Source organism: Anas acuta, chromosome 4 (genome assembly GCF_963932015.1).
Source record: "Anas acuta chromosome 4, bAnaAcu1.1, whole genome shotgun sequence".
Taxonomy (NCBI): domain Eukaryota; kingdom Metazoa; phylum Chordata; class Aves; order Anseriformes; family Anatidae; genus Anas; species Anas acuta.
Window position 1 is genome coordinate 72,250,512 of NC_088982.1, and position 12,627 is coordinate 72,263,138.

At 41.6% G+C, this 12,627-nt stretch overlaps 1 protein-coding gene across 1 annotated transcript; it reads right to left on the reverse strand.

The window, feature by feature from the left end:
* Positions 1–134: 134 nt before the first annotated feature.
* On the reverse strand, positions 135–12,559 carry CFI (complement factor I). Its single transcript, XM_068681958.1, has 12 exons — positions 12,403–12,559; positions 10,522–10,840; positions 9,501–9,639; positions 8,919–9,097; positions 7,843–7,953; positions 6,600–6,716; positions 5,402–5,440; positions 4,811–4,914; positions 4,040–4,155; positions 3,291–3,565; positions 1,948–2,049; positions 135–599 (listed from the first exon to the last, which is right to left on the reverse strand). Exons 1-12 carry the CDS (start codon positions 12,454–12,456, stop codon positions 382–384), a joined length of 1,773 nt encoding a protein of 590 aa, XP_068538059.1. The 5' UTR covers positions 12,457–12,559; the 3' UTR covers positions 135–381.
* Positions 12,560–12,627: the final 68 nt, after the last annotated feature.

Sequence of the window (12,627 nt, forward strand, 5' to 3'; positions counted from 1 at the left end):
TGCTGCAGTCGTTTCCCAAGCACTGCTTTCACTATGGTTGTACATTTAAAATAAATAAATAAGCAACAACTGCAGCTGGAATACAACGTGAAGTGTGGAAAGAGGAAAAAAAATAATAACAAGAAGACAGACACTTCAAATTCCCTGCAGTAAGCATGCTTTTATTTGAGAATTTTGCTGTGAAGTCATGTCACCATAAAATTCTTTTCCTACAGGCTTCTGCAAAATTGTGGTATTCACAGAGAATTAAGCATTTTCGAAACTGATTATTTCAAGATTTGTACTCATAGTTGCTAAGGTACATGGCTGCTGATTGTAAAAAAAGGCCTAGTGTTCATTATCGCATGGATGACAACAAGGAAGTATTTTGTTTCCTGAGCTTCAGATATTGTACCGTGAAATGAGACTCCTTGTCACGTGGTGGCTAATCCAGTCGTAATAGCTGGCGACTTTGGTGTAGACACCGGGGTGACCAGCCTCCCCGCAGTTTTCACCCCAGCTCACAACACCCCAGACATACGCCACGTTTTCTGCATCAAAGCAGACCAAAGGTCCTCCTGAATCCCCTTTGCAGCTGTCTATGGAGCCATCGTAAGTACCTGGAGCAAAAAAAAAAGGAAACAAAACCTAAAGTTCATATACAAGCGAGCACACAAAGGAATGCACAGGCGTTTTTTTAGGTCTGTGTCACTGCCTGACAAATGGTCACCAGTACTGGAGGTTCCTAACCTCTTTGGTCTATTACTTCTTATTTCTTTTCTTTGTAATTGTGACTGGCCCAAATGCTCATTTGCTTGGACATCAGTGATATGTTTCTTGGTTTACCCTGTGCAATAGAGAAGAATTCAGCCATACTGCATATTCTATCATTAGAAGAAGCTCATAAAAAGTGGAGGAAAGCTAGAACAAAATGGCAAAAAGATTTGTAGGCTGATTCCTATGGAAACAAAGCTATCATGATGTGTGCATGCTGAGGTGTCTGCTGTTGGTGTCCTCTCTACCCAGTAATTCACTGGGCAGTTTCATCTGAGCTACACGGAGAGGTAGGAGCCTCAAAATTCATCGCTGTACAGGCGTTGTGGAAAGAGGTGGGCAGGCCAAGGAGAAACGTGAATGATGGGATGGGAGGGAGGGCAGCTCTCTTCAACTGAGTCCCTATTGTAACAACAAAAAAAATGTAACATCTTTCTCAAATCTCTACATTGCCAAGAAAGAGCCTTGTGAGCGTTTGAGAGTTGGAATGACTAATCCTATAAAGCTAGATTTTGTTGCCCTTACTCAGTTGAATTAATAACTTGTATAACTAGCTCCAGTGGATACCAGTCCTTGGTTCCAAAGTTTGGATCTGCGTCAACCTCATGCTGAATTTATAAAAAACTAGATATAAAAGCCAAATCATTTGTGATTTTATTTTTCTTGGGAAGTAGTTTGTTTAAATATTGCCTTTAGTTTCAGAGTTAAACAACAGTTGAAACTATCTGTCCTGTCAGTTGAATGCTCATCGCTCTTTTAGAAGTGTATTTGGTGACACCTTTTGTTACTTGAGAAGCAAAAACGTGTTCTCAAAATGCTTATTTTAGTACTAGGAATGACAACTGGTTTCCTGGCCAGACGAATCTTGGTTTGAGAAGTTTATAGGATTTTTTCTGGGGTGCAGTTTGCAGGTAGCAAATGTCCAAGCATATCAATGGTCATATCCCAGTCAACAGAACTACGAATGTCCTCCTAGAAAGGCGCTTGCTTAAAGATGTTCCTGGATCAGAATAAAATCAAGGTAGGAGGAAGTTGGGTGGGCTGCAAAGTGCTTGTGTATACTAGTGACACTGTGTAGTGGCATTTGGTTTATTGTATCTTCCAAGTCTAAAAGATTTCCCAGCCAGTCACGTCAGACCTAGAAAACTGTGGGTTTGATAGCAAAGAAGTTATAATAAGAAAGTTCATGCTTGCCTGCACATGCCATTTTCTTAAAAAATCGTCCTGGATACATTTCAGAACAATTGTGAAATAAATTAACATTGCCCCACTTGAGCACATACTGCTTGGTATAACCTAGAAAAGAAAAGAATAACCTTTTCTAAGTTAAAAATGATAAATGCATGGGACATTTAATATCAGAAATTGAAAGTTACATATTTGCTTACCTATTGAATATAACCTTACCTATTATAGGCCAGCTACGTTAAACGGCCACTAACACTCACCCCATACGTCATGCAGTACCTTGGCCATATGTATCCAAATAAAAGCAGTGTGGTTTAATTGCAGCATTAAATACAGTAGTTTCATTTTGTTGTATTTTTACCCTTTCCCTTTTCTTGTCCTCCTCATTTCTTTTCCATGTTTTCCATATCAAGGTTTCCATACACCGGGAAACCAGTATATTGTTTTCTACAAACTGGAGAAATGCCTCCAATCCTCCTTGTCACCTTTTTTCCCAATTCTACTTTGTTTTTTTGGAAGAGGGGCCCAGACTTAGATGATACAGGTGAACAATACATTCCAAGGCTAAGGACATTCTCTGTTTTGTTCTCTGTCCGTTTGGCCATAATTCCCAGCTCTGTGTTTGCTTTACAGACTGCTACTAAGTTTGGACAGAAGAAGCCCCACAAAGAGCACGTGGCAGCTCTGACACCGGGCTGCAATCGTTCTGTGACATGAGACAAATCTTTGAAAGTGTGACTGCATCGCACTGCTCTGTCCCCATGCAGCCCTCTTGGAACTTGTACACGGCTAAGATGTGCTCGGATATACCAAGTTTTGTAACTGCTGGGATCTGGGGACGGGGCAGTGGCTGTGGGCCATGTGTTCAATGCCGTTACCAGCTCTCCACAGCTAAGGTAAACCTGAGATCCGTGATTTCAGCCACCTCTGGGTGCCTACAAGGTACTGAAATGCTCTTTTGAGCAGTGTGTAGGGGATCAGCACAGCAGTTTCCTTGCTACGTGCATGTCCTCCAGATGCTGCCATCCCACTCCCACTCCCACGCTCCCTGCTCCACTCCCGACATCACTGTATGTGCTGCCAGGGGTCAGCCTGCTCAGGGAACCGAGCGTTTATTTTGGTCAGGGCAGTTCTCAAACAGAGGTGTTCTCCACAGCAATTTACTTAATAGTTGAGGCAAGAGAGGAAGCAGTGCAAAACAGAGAACAAAGTGGCAGCCCGGTGCCAAAGCACGACCGCTGCTCTCTGTGCTCAGCCTCCCGCGAGCATTTTCAAAATGAAAGCTGACCACGCTTTGAAAGACAGTGATAAAAGTAATATGTTCTCATAGAAAGCACTAAATTCAATACCTTTCTCAAGTCCCCATCCAGAAACCTTGCATTTATCACCCGTGTTGAACATATACTCTGACCAGGGAATGCAGGCAGGCGTGCTGTATTTCAGGGAGCATTCTCCTGTCCCGTGACCTTTCAGCTCCATCAGAGCGATGTCGTTTTCATACGTTGCAGGATTATAATTCTCATGGATTATCAGCTGCTTTAGCCTGTAGGTGTCTGTCTCTTTGTCGTAGCGTATTGTATCCAACAGTCCAATCCAGACACGGTACAGGTGAGCTCGAGTTGCTCTGGAAAACGATGAAATAAAATATCTTTTGGTACCTAGCCCAGGCACTGTGCGCTTCACTGAGCCATAAACTTTTGCGTTTTATCAAAGTTTTTGTAGAATAAAAATTCATATTGTGTACATATAGTTTCTTTCTGGACTTGATGTCCAGGTTTTCCTGAAGTGTAGCAAATGCAAAGCTGATGACACTTACTGCTGAGTACTGCAGCTAATACAGGACAAAACCCCTAAAGGCCATCCTCTGTGTTTAGTGCTGTCTCGTTAAACTCATCAGTGCTTTTTCATCTTTCTACTCACAGCCAAAATTCTCTTTCTCTGAATCTCCCCTGCCAGTAATGTGAGTGAGCCGCTGTCTTCAGTTGTTTTATTCAATAGGCAAACAGGAATTAGCAAACAAGTAGCTGAGAAGGGCAATAATGCCCAAATTAATCTTTCTACCTTGCAAAGAAATCATTTCCCAGGTTGTTGTTTTTACCTGACACAGTGTGCAGCAGTCAGAACCCAACAGCCACCAATATAAACCCCTCCACAGTACACTGTTGCACCTTCAGTGCCAGTTTCTTTAATTGCCACTTGCCAAGGGAATTCACCCTATTCAAACAACAAAAACCCAAATAACGTGAAATTATAATTGCACTATTTTTCATGCATAAAGGGAAAAACAATCCTTTGTATCACCTCATCTCCTTGACTAAAGCTGACTGTAAAATCAAAATCTGCTGTTGAGAAGTTGCCCATAAATTGGGCTCTATACAATATACAGGGTATAATTAAATAGGATATAGTATAGGATATAAAGGGTGCATATTCTAAATTACAGCAGTTTTGCTCAATCTTCTGACTTTGTGCAATGCCTCCCTCCCCCCAGCTTTCTATCATGAAATTCCTAGTCAGAGGAACAGAGGTAGCATCTGATCTGGTACAACTGAGTATTTTTTTTTCATTTGTCTGTATTCTGTTTTGTAAGAATTGTCATTTTTAGCTACATTTTTAAGTATTTTGCTGGATCCTGTAATGCTCCTTTTTGCAACCTGGTATTTTACGTTATAAATTTTGCTCCTCTTCGCATTCATTCAGTGCAGCGTTAGTACTGCTGCAAAACATGAAGCCAGTGTTGTTGCTGATTTTGTTATTTCTGCATATTTTAACAGAAGGATAATAATACCCATTTAATGTGATACTGAATGAATGCAGATGAGCACATATTTGTTAAGGTTTGCTTGTTGTTTTGTTTGTTTGTTTTTACCTTGCTTGCAATTTCTCCACCTACGATTCTTTTCCGTCGAGTTAACGTGTGATTAACAACACCACAGTGTATTTGGGGAAGAAAGGTCTTTGTCAGTTTTCTTTCTTTAACAAAAAGGAAAAATGTGTCTCAGAATTCAGGCATTCATTCTCTGTTTGGAGACAGGTTTATCTTTGTCTTGAAATCACAAGTGCCGTGAGTATGCGAGTAGCTGAAGCAGCAGGAAAGCAAAGACCAAAACTTTCAGCATCTGTTTTTGCTTGGAAAATTGCTTATGTCTTAGCATCACATTGTTTCTTTTTATTTTCCACTGTTGCTAGTGTTCAGGAAAAAAGAATTAAAGCAGTTCCCATAGATTTGCTTGGGGTTTACCTCTGTCAGCTGCCAAAACATGCAGATGTGGATCCTCAGCCAGGATAAATTATTATGGCATTCTTGAAATTAGTGGAAAGTGAGTCAAATGGTAAGCCCCTGAGTGTGTACTCATAAATCATCAAGTCCACATATCTGAGTGTTCTGGATCCGGCCAGCTGGCTGGTAGCTAGAAAGCCACTAATAAGCAGGTTTGGGGTGTTTTGGTTAGTTACTTACCTGTATCCATACTGTAATTTTCAACACGCTTTGTTCTGCCTGTGATGGAATAATAAAAGACTAAAAATGTTTGCAAATATTTAAGATTGTTCTATTACTTAAATGTAGGTTTGTGTGCCAAAATCCTGGTACACTTTTAAAATGTGTAGGTGTGCACCATTTTACATGGACAAAAACGTTGTTCAAGCACAGTGCCTGCTGTTTCCTTTCCTAGGCACTCTTTGGCTGCCACAGCCTACAAGGGACCTACATCCAGCAGACAGACACTTGTTTATAACTATACGAAATCTACTCTTATTTTCTTGCCTTCTGCAAAGGAACCCTGTGAAATAGCCTTTCTTTTCTGATCTCTAAAGCGATAGCCCATTCTCCTCCACCAGGAAACACCAGACATTCCTCCTCCTGCCCCATCAACTTTTTGGAGCTTTCTGAAGCCCAAAGGTGCATTAGATAAAAGGATTATTTTTTTTTTCTTTCTGATTTAGATGCTGCTTCTGTATTCTGTGTACCTCCTTTAATAGAGTAAAGGAGATTACTCAACACGAGAGGTAAATTAAATGCTTCCCCTATCTGGTTTGTCAGCTTTTATTCAAACAAAATGCCCACTGAATTCAGTTCCTAAATAGGGGCTGAGGATTGGGTCTGCTCTCATGTTACTGACGAGTGTTTACCTTTCGAGTTCAGTTTACCTATTACCATGTACCAAAAATGTTTACTTTTTGGCTTTAGACTTTGTCTCTTAGCAGAGCAAGGAAAAACATCTAAGTTCAAAACAAAATCCTTTCGATAGTGAGGAGAACAGCACAGAAGAATCATTGTATTAACTGTTCATTACATGTGAGGAAGGTATTCCTGCCAACTCTGTCTACATTGTCTTCAGAAATATGAGATATCAGTTTGATAGATGGCCAAACAAGCAAAAGACATAATCTGCTTTATATCTCCTAAAATGTCACCTGTTTCTTATTTCCTTTACTTTTCTCACCATTTTTTTCTAGAAGGAAGGCAAGGAAGAGTACCTAACCTTTTCTTAGTCTCCTAGTTCGCAGAGCATACTGTAACATCAGAAAGACTAATTCTTGCATGTGTTGCGATTTTTCTAATTGTTAAATAATTTACTAATACGCATTGTGTAGTCTCTAGGTGTCACTTAGCACAGTGAAAGGAAAAGCAATAAAAACATGTCTCAAATGGAAACCTGAGCACAAAGCTTGAGCTTCATCCTCTCCTGTGAGGCAGTCAACTTCTTTGTTACAGACATTCTTGCTTGGAATACAGATGTTTGACCGACAGTGGAAACTGCTGTTTCTGCATTCTGTAATATAGGAGAATTCCAACTTAAAATGTGAACACAATATAATATCCATGTTATGGGGGACTTGGCTGTTCATAAACAGATTGTGAAAGCAGGCTCTGTACGTGTGAAATGAAATGAATACTTGGCTCTCCTCATTTTACTATCTTGATGTTTGTTTTACGACTTAAAAGTCTCTCTACAAGTTCAGTACTCTAGGTGTCACTCCTTACCAGTTTCACCCCCATGTGCCTACACTCAACCTCAGCCAAAGGACCTCCAGTTTTACCAGCATTACGGATCATTTCAGATGAGGAATTTGTGATGCTTGGGTCAAATTTCCCTCCAAAATCAGAGTCCGAGTTTGGCTTTTGACTGAAATGGTATACATGTAGCACTAGGAATTGAAATTATTTTGAAATTCCTGGCTTTAATAACTTATTTCTTCTAAAATTCTTCTTCCTTTTCTAAAATCCATACAGCTGAGGCAGAACTATTTTGGTCAAATGGAATTTGAATAAATGTCCTCTAAATATATGAAGCCACAGGTACTTACTTTTATTTCCAAAATTCCTGTCACTATGTTTTCATGATTACCAGATTAAATGTACTGACAACGGTACAACTGCAACATCAAGATTATTTAGTGATGGTATTTGTAGCCTGCATTACAGTTCGGCACCTGAAACCCAACTTCTGAATGTCTTCTCCTGCATTCAGATTATGCCAGATCTGCTTCTAATAAAAGCTGTTAGAGCTGGAATTGCAGGTGCTGAAAGAATGACATGCACACGGAGGTGTTCATGAACAAGCTATGCAATGGGAACCGTTCACACACATTCTATGGGTAATCTTGTATTAGTAAGAAATTTAAGAAAGATCTTACTTTGGTTTAGAGGTAGCTCATTGGAAACAAACAAACATTTTTGATTAATTACTATTAATTTTGCCTTACAGAAAATACATTTCATTCTATTTAACACAGCTCTTCCTTTTTTATGTATTTTTCTATACAGAAATTATGGTCTGGTTGCCTTAATGTAATGACTTTGCAAAGGATATTTTATTGTTACATCACTCTAAGTATTCTTCGGGTGTGGTTTTCTGCTGAGATGATTTTCCAATAGCTAAGAAAGGCAATTATTACCTTTACAGCACAGTTCATCGCTTAGGTCTCCACAGTCATTGATTCCGTCACAGGTTTTGCTCAAAGAAATGCACTTGGCGTTTGCACAAGTAAACTCATCAGCCGAACATTCTGTGCAGCAGGATGAAAGCAAAGTTAGTGTGGAAATGCCTGTAGGTTCACAGCTGCCCAAGGAAATTCTCAGCTTACACGTTTTATTCATTCAATTGTTTGGCCTGTCAACAGTTGGCGTTGTGGGACCTGGTAATGTACAGAGGAGTCCTTTTTAATCCTTTTCATTGCCTCCTCTTCAAACTTTCAATGTGACCACTTATTTTCCACCTCCATCTTTCAGTAGCCTGGCAGAAGTGAACTTTATTTCTTGTAGACAGGGATTAAATAAGAGGCTCAAACGCCCTGTAAATGATTTATGTGATTAAGGTGTTGCGTGTTCCCCCTCTTGAAGGAACTCATCAAGAGTCTCCAAGCTGCTTCTGTGGCACAATTAAAAACTGAGACAAATCATAGCTCTCGGGCTGACTGATGCTTATCAATGCCAAAGAAGTCACACTACAGGGACAGGAAAGCTGTTAGAAGTCAGAACAAAGACTTGATTCCTGCTTGTAGCAGTGAGAAACCAAGGAGCCCCAGATGTGCCAGGAAGACATTAGCAGTTCAGTTCCAGTCCCACTTGTCTGGCTATATAGGACTGACATCCTAATTGATCTCTCTGATAGACCAAGCAAAGAGGAGGTCATCACCTGTCTCCTGACGAGTTAACCTGAGAGAGGCAAGACTTGCAGGGTATAATATACCTCAGTGCCTCTGGAATAGATGGGGGAACAACCAGAACCATGGGTGAAATATGTCCACTTTGGGGCATCATCTGCCGAATATTCTAGGAGCAGCAGTGAATTATTTTCCAAGGTCACGAACTCAAGACTGCCTCAGTTATCTTAAATGTTGCAAAGGATTATTTAAAAAGGTTTCATTGCAGGTTTGCGGTGGCTGACAGTTCAACAAAATAGATCCTAACCACAAATACTTAAAATAACATGAAGAACCTTAAATAAATTTTAAACCCCAAACCTACTAACCTCGGACAGCTTTCTGGCACTGGAGTCTAACAAATCCATCACTATCACTCCTCAGTCTCCTCTTTATAAAACATTCGGCAAGACTTGTCTCTAGGCCCTTGCAAATTATTCGGAAACAGTATGACGAATTGAAGGTGTATTCTGTGATGTTGAAGACAGTATTGTAATACTCAGCACCTCTGTGAAGAGAGAAATAACAAGTTCTGTAATTTCACAATGGATTAGCCACTGCTTTTATGGTTTAGAATTTATATGATTTTCCCACTGGCTAAGGAAAAAAAGGAACCATCCTGCATGGGACACCAAAACCAATGGATACTGAGGAAGCTCGGGGCACTGCAAGATTGGCATTATTATAAAAGTAAGATACTTATGGCTTGAATAGTTGTTATTTGTGATAAAATAGAGAAATCTGTGGTTTAGCTTTCACTCTCAGGTGTCAATTTAAGAAGGTTTATTGTAGCCAATACATGCTTTCTGATTTTTTTTGCCTTAACAGCTGGCTGTGACTGACCCTTATATAAGCATCACTACTTTCTCAAATCCATTGCAGTTACTGAGAGAGAAATTCCCCAAACTTACAATTCAAAGTCAAGGTGCCTGCAGGCCACATTTGCTTCATTCATAGTCCACTTACTGCCACATACAAACAGGTTCTCCATACTCACAGGTTTTACTTGAAGCAAACCTGAATTCTCATGCTCCGTGATTTTAAATGTTTCTACAAAAACAAAAAAAAATCCAAAAAAATCCCAAATAAAATTATCTTACATAGATGTATTTAGTGGGAAGACCACACAGGAATCAATGAGACATAAAGTATCCAGTAGCCACCCAAAATTCACATGGGAAGACCAGTAGGTTGGGACTCAGGAGCTTGATTCTTGATTTTTCTGAGGGCTGACTTTATGACTTTAAGCCTGTCACTTTTTCAAAATATACCAGTTTCAGGAGAAATGAGGATAATGGGTTGTGCCACGTAGGAGTATTGGAGCTCTGCTGAGGAGAGGCTGCGTCTTAGCCTAAGGCTTTCATCAGAGAACTTTTGATAAGCTGCCCCTCCTGCCAGCAGGAGAGGTGGGGCTGGAAGACGGGTAGGAACGGTGCCTGCTGCTGCTGGCATTTGCAGAACCCTTTTTCTACGTACTTAGGCAGAGGCTGAGCTGACAAGGCCAGGGGCTGAAAAGCAGCTTGATGCAGCTTGCCCATGTGCAGATCTGCTGGTTTGTAGGGGAACATCTTCCTGTTCTGATGAAATCTGCAGAGCAAAGACTGAGGTGACCGTGCCTTACTTTCTGCCCAGGTACCCCAGCCTGACCTCAGCGGCAGGACTCTGAGCTTTGAGCTCTTTTTCCTTTGTCTATTTCTTCCCTTCCTACCTGATGATTTGAGCAAGCTACCAGCAGCAGCGTAACCTGGGCCTCTCAATCTCTTTATTTTTAAGGAAATCACCAGGTAGCGTCAATTTTCAGGACTTGTCACTTTCTGTTTCGTATTTTTACTAGTGCAAGGAAATGAACAAGTTTTCTGAGCTGTGAAAAAGAGCAAAGCATCCCCTTGGCCAACAATGCCTGCTACATTTGGGAAGAGGAGATATTGGTACCTGTAGGCACGCAGCTGCCCTTGTTCAGAAACTTAGCTTCGGGACGTTGGCACTCGTAGCTCTTGAGGTGGCAGTACGTGCTGAACTGCCTTCCGTTGGTGGAACAAACCAAAGTGCCATTCTTCGGGCACTGGTAGGGAAGCTTACAGAGGCATTTTCCATCCACACAGCGTTCCCATGGGTGACAAAAAACTTTCGCACAGGACTTGTGCGTGTATTTGTTGCTTACGCATTCTTCTATGAGGTAAGTGTCCTGCCCAACTGGCTCAGCAGGCCAAACCTGTGGAAATGGCTCTTCTGTAGAGTAAGGTGTTGGGTTCTGCAAGGCACAAAATAAATAAAAAAAACAGTGAACAGGACTAGGAATCGCACCAACATTTCTGCAGCCCCCCTACTGACATCAACAAAGTGTTTGTAAACCTTTCCCTATCTTATGAGCAAAGAAATGCTCAATATTTATGGTGTTTATCTCCTTGTCTTGGTGACCTCATCTTTCTCAGTTTTTCTTCCGTTTTGGATCATTCTGCTGGTGTGACCTTCACTTCTGCTCATCTCCCACAACCTTTATTTTCCTTACTCTTCAAACATTGGCTGAAGCACCCAAGAGATGAAAAACATTTTAAGCCAGTGGTTTACAACACACAACAACGTGATTGTAAACAACTTAAAATATCAGGGGACTTAAACACCAGGAAAGAAAATTTTAAAAAAGTAGCAACTTGATTTTTTTTGAGACCTTTTCACTGGTCCAGTTGGCTTTGAGTTTAACTACCACCTATAAATATTTAGGAACTACTTAGAAGCGAATAAAGAAGTCTGAAATTAGTTATTTGTTTCACGGCAAGACTGCTGAAGCAGTAAGTGTAAGTATCTTCAAGAAATGTGAAAAATAAGTGCTCCTCCTTATCAGTTCCCTTCCTCTATTTTGCAGAGCAGTGGATTTGTGGTGGGGTTGTTCCTGGACCGCAAGCGTGGATCCTGATCCTCAATCTGGCTGCCTAGTTGAGCCATTGCTGGCCACGTGCTTTTGCTTACTAAGAGCTATGAGTAGGAAGAAATGTTGAAACTTGAAAAACGTATGGATGGACTTTGCATAAATGTGGGAGAGAACGCCAGTCATCAAATGGGATTTATCAGCTTTTGCTGTGTCCACCGAATCGATAGAGCCGAAGTTTAAAGTTCTCATGAAGAAATCCTGGCCTGAGTAAAGTCAGCGGGGATGTTGCTGGGGCAGAAATTAATCCTCCCCCCACTGCCCACCCCCCTTTCATGACTGTATAACCTCAATACATTCTTCCTGCTCTCCTCGGGTGAGTAGAATCCAACTCATTCTTGCTGGATTCCCATGGCAAACCGATCTGGCTTGGCACAGCTCCTTATCGCACTAGGCGTTTCTCCCGGGTCCCGAGTGAACGGCCACCCAAAAGCGTCGCTTTCTACCTTTGGGGTTTCTCTGAAAGGCTCAGGGGTTGCTGAACACGGAGCCCACCCGGACTTGAGGACAGACTGCTGCTGGAAGCAGTTCTCCAGCACAACCTCAGGCGTTACAACACGCGGCGTCACCACCGTGGAAGTTAACACCGTGGTCTCATTCTTCCCAAAAAGGGGGAAGAGGGGAAATCGCTGCACCTTTGTGTGGCCGGCCCTGCCTGCAGATTGTCTTTGGGATGGGTTCATGGTTAAAACCTTTTCCAGCAGCCCCCTGGCGTAAACCCTGGTGGAATCACTATGCGAAAGAACAAGACGCAGGTACGCAAACCAGGCTGGAAATAGAGGTATGAAATACAAAAAAAAATGTGAAAGGAAACCTTATAAAAACCCAGCTCTGTTAATGAGGTTAATGAAGCTAATGAAGCCAATGGTCCCCCCGCAGACCCTTACCTGGGCTCCCCAGCCCCAGAGGAGGCAGAAGCAGACCACCAACAGCCCCCTCATGGCCCAGCTTCCCCCCGGAGGAGCCCTGCGGGTGCTGCTGCTCGCCCCCGGGCAGCTCCCTGTCTAATTTTTAACCACACCAGCCCCGTTCCTCGTTTATTTACTCATTTATTCATCTATTCATTTATTTATTTATATATTTTTGAAAGCGGCGCACGGGGGAGAGAGGGG

What these genes read in the sequence shown, in the direction of transcription:
- CFI (XM_068681958.1), bottom strand. Translation starts at nt 12,456, where the DNA reads ATGAGGGGGCTGTTGGTGGTCTGCTTCTGCCTCCTCTGGGGCTGGGGA. An exon ending in GGGCAGCTGCGTGCCTACAG is followed by an intron (nt 9,640 to 10,521) that starts GTACCAATATCT and finishes TTGTTTTTGTAG; the next exon opens with AAACATTTAAAATCACGGAG. An exon ending in GTGGAGAAATTGCAAGCAAG is followed by an intron (nt 4,156 to 4,810) that starts GTAAAAACAAAC and finishes TTGTTTGAATAG; the next exon opens with GGTGAATTCCCTTGGCAAGT.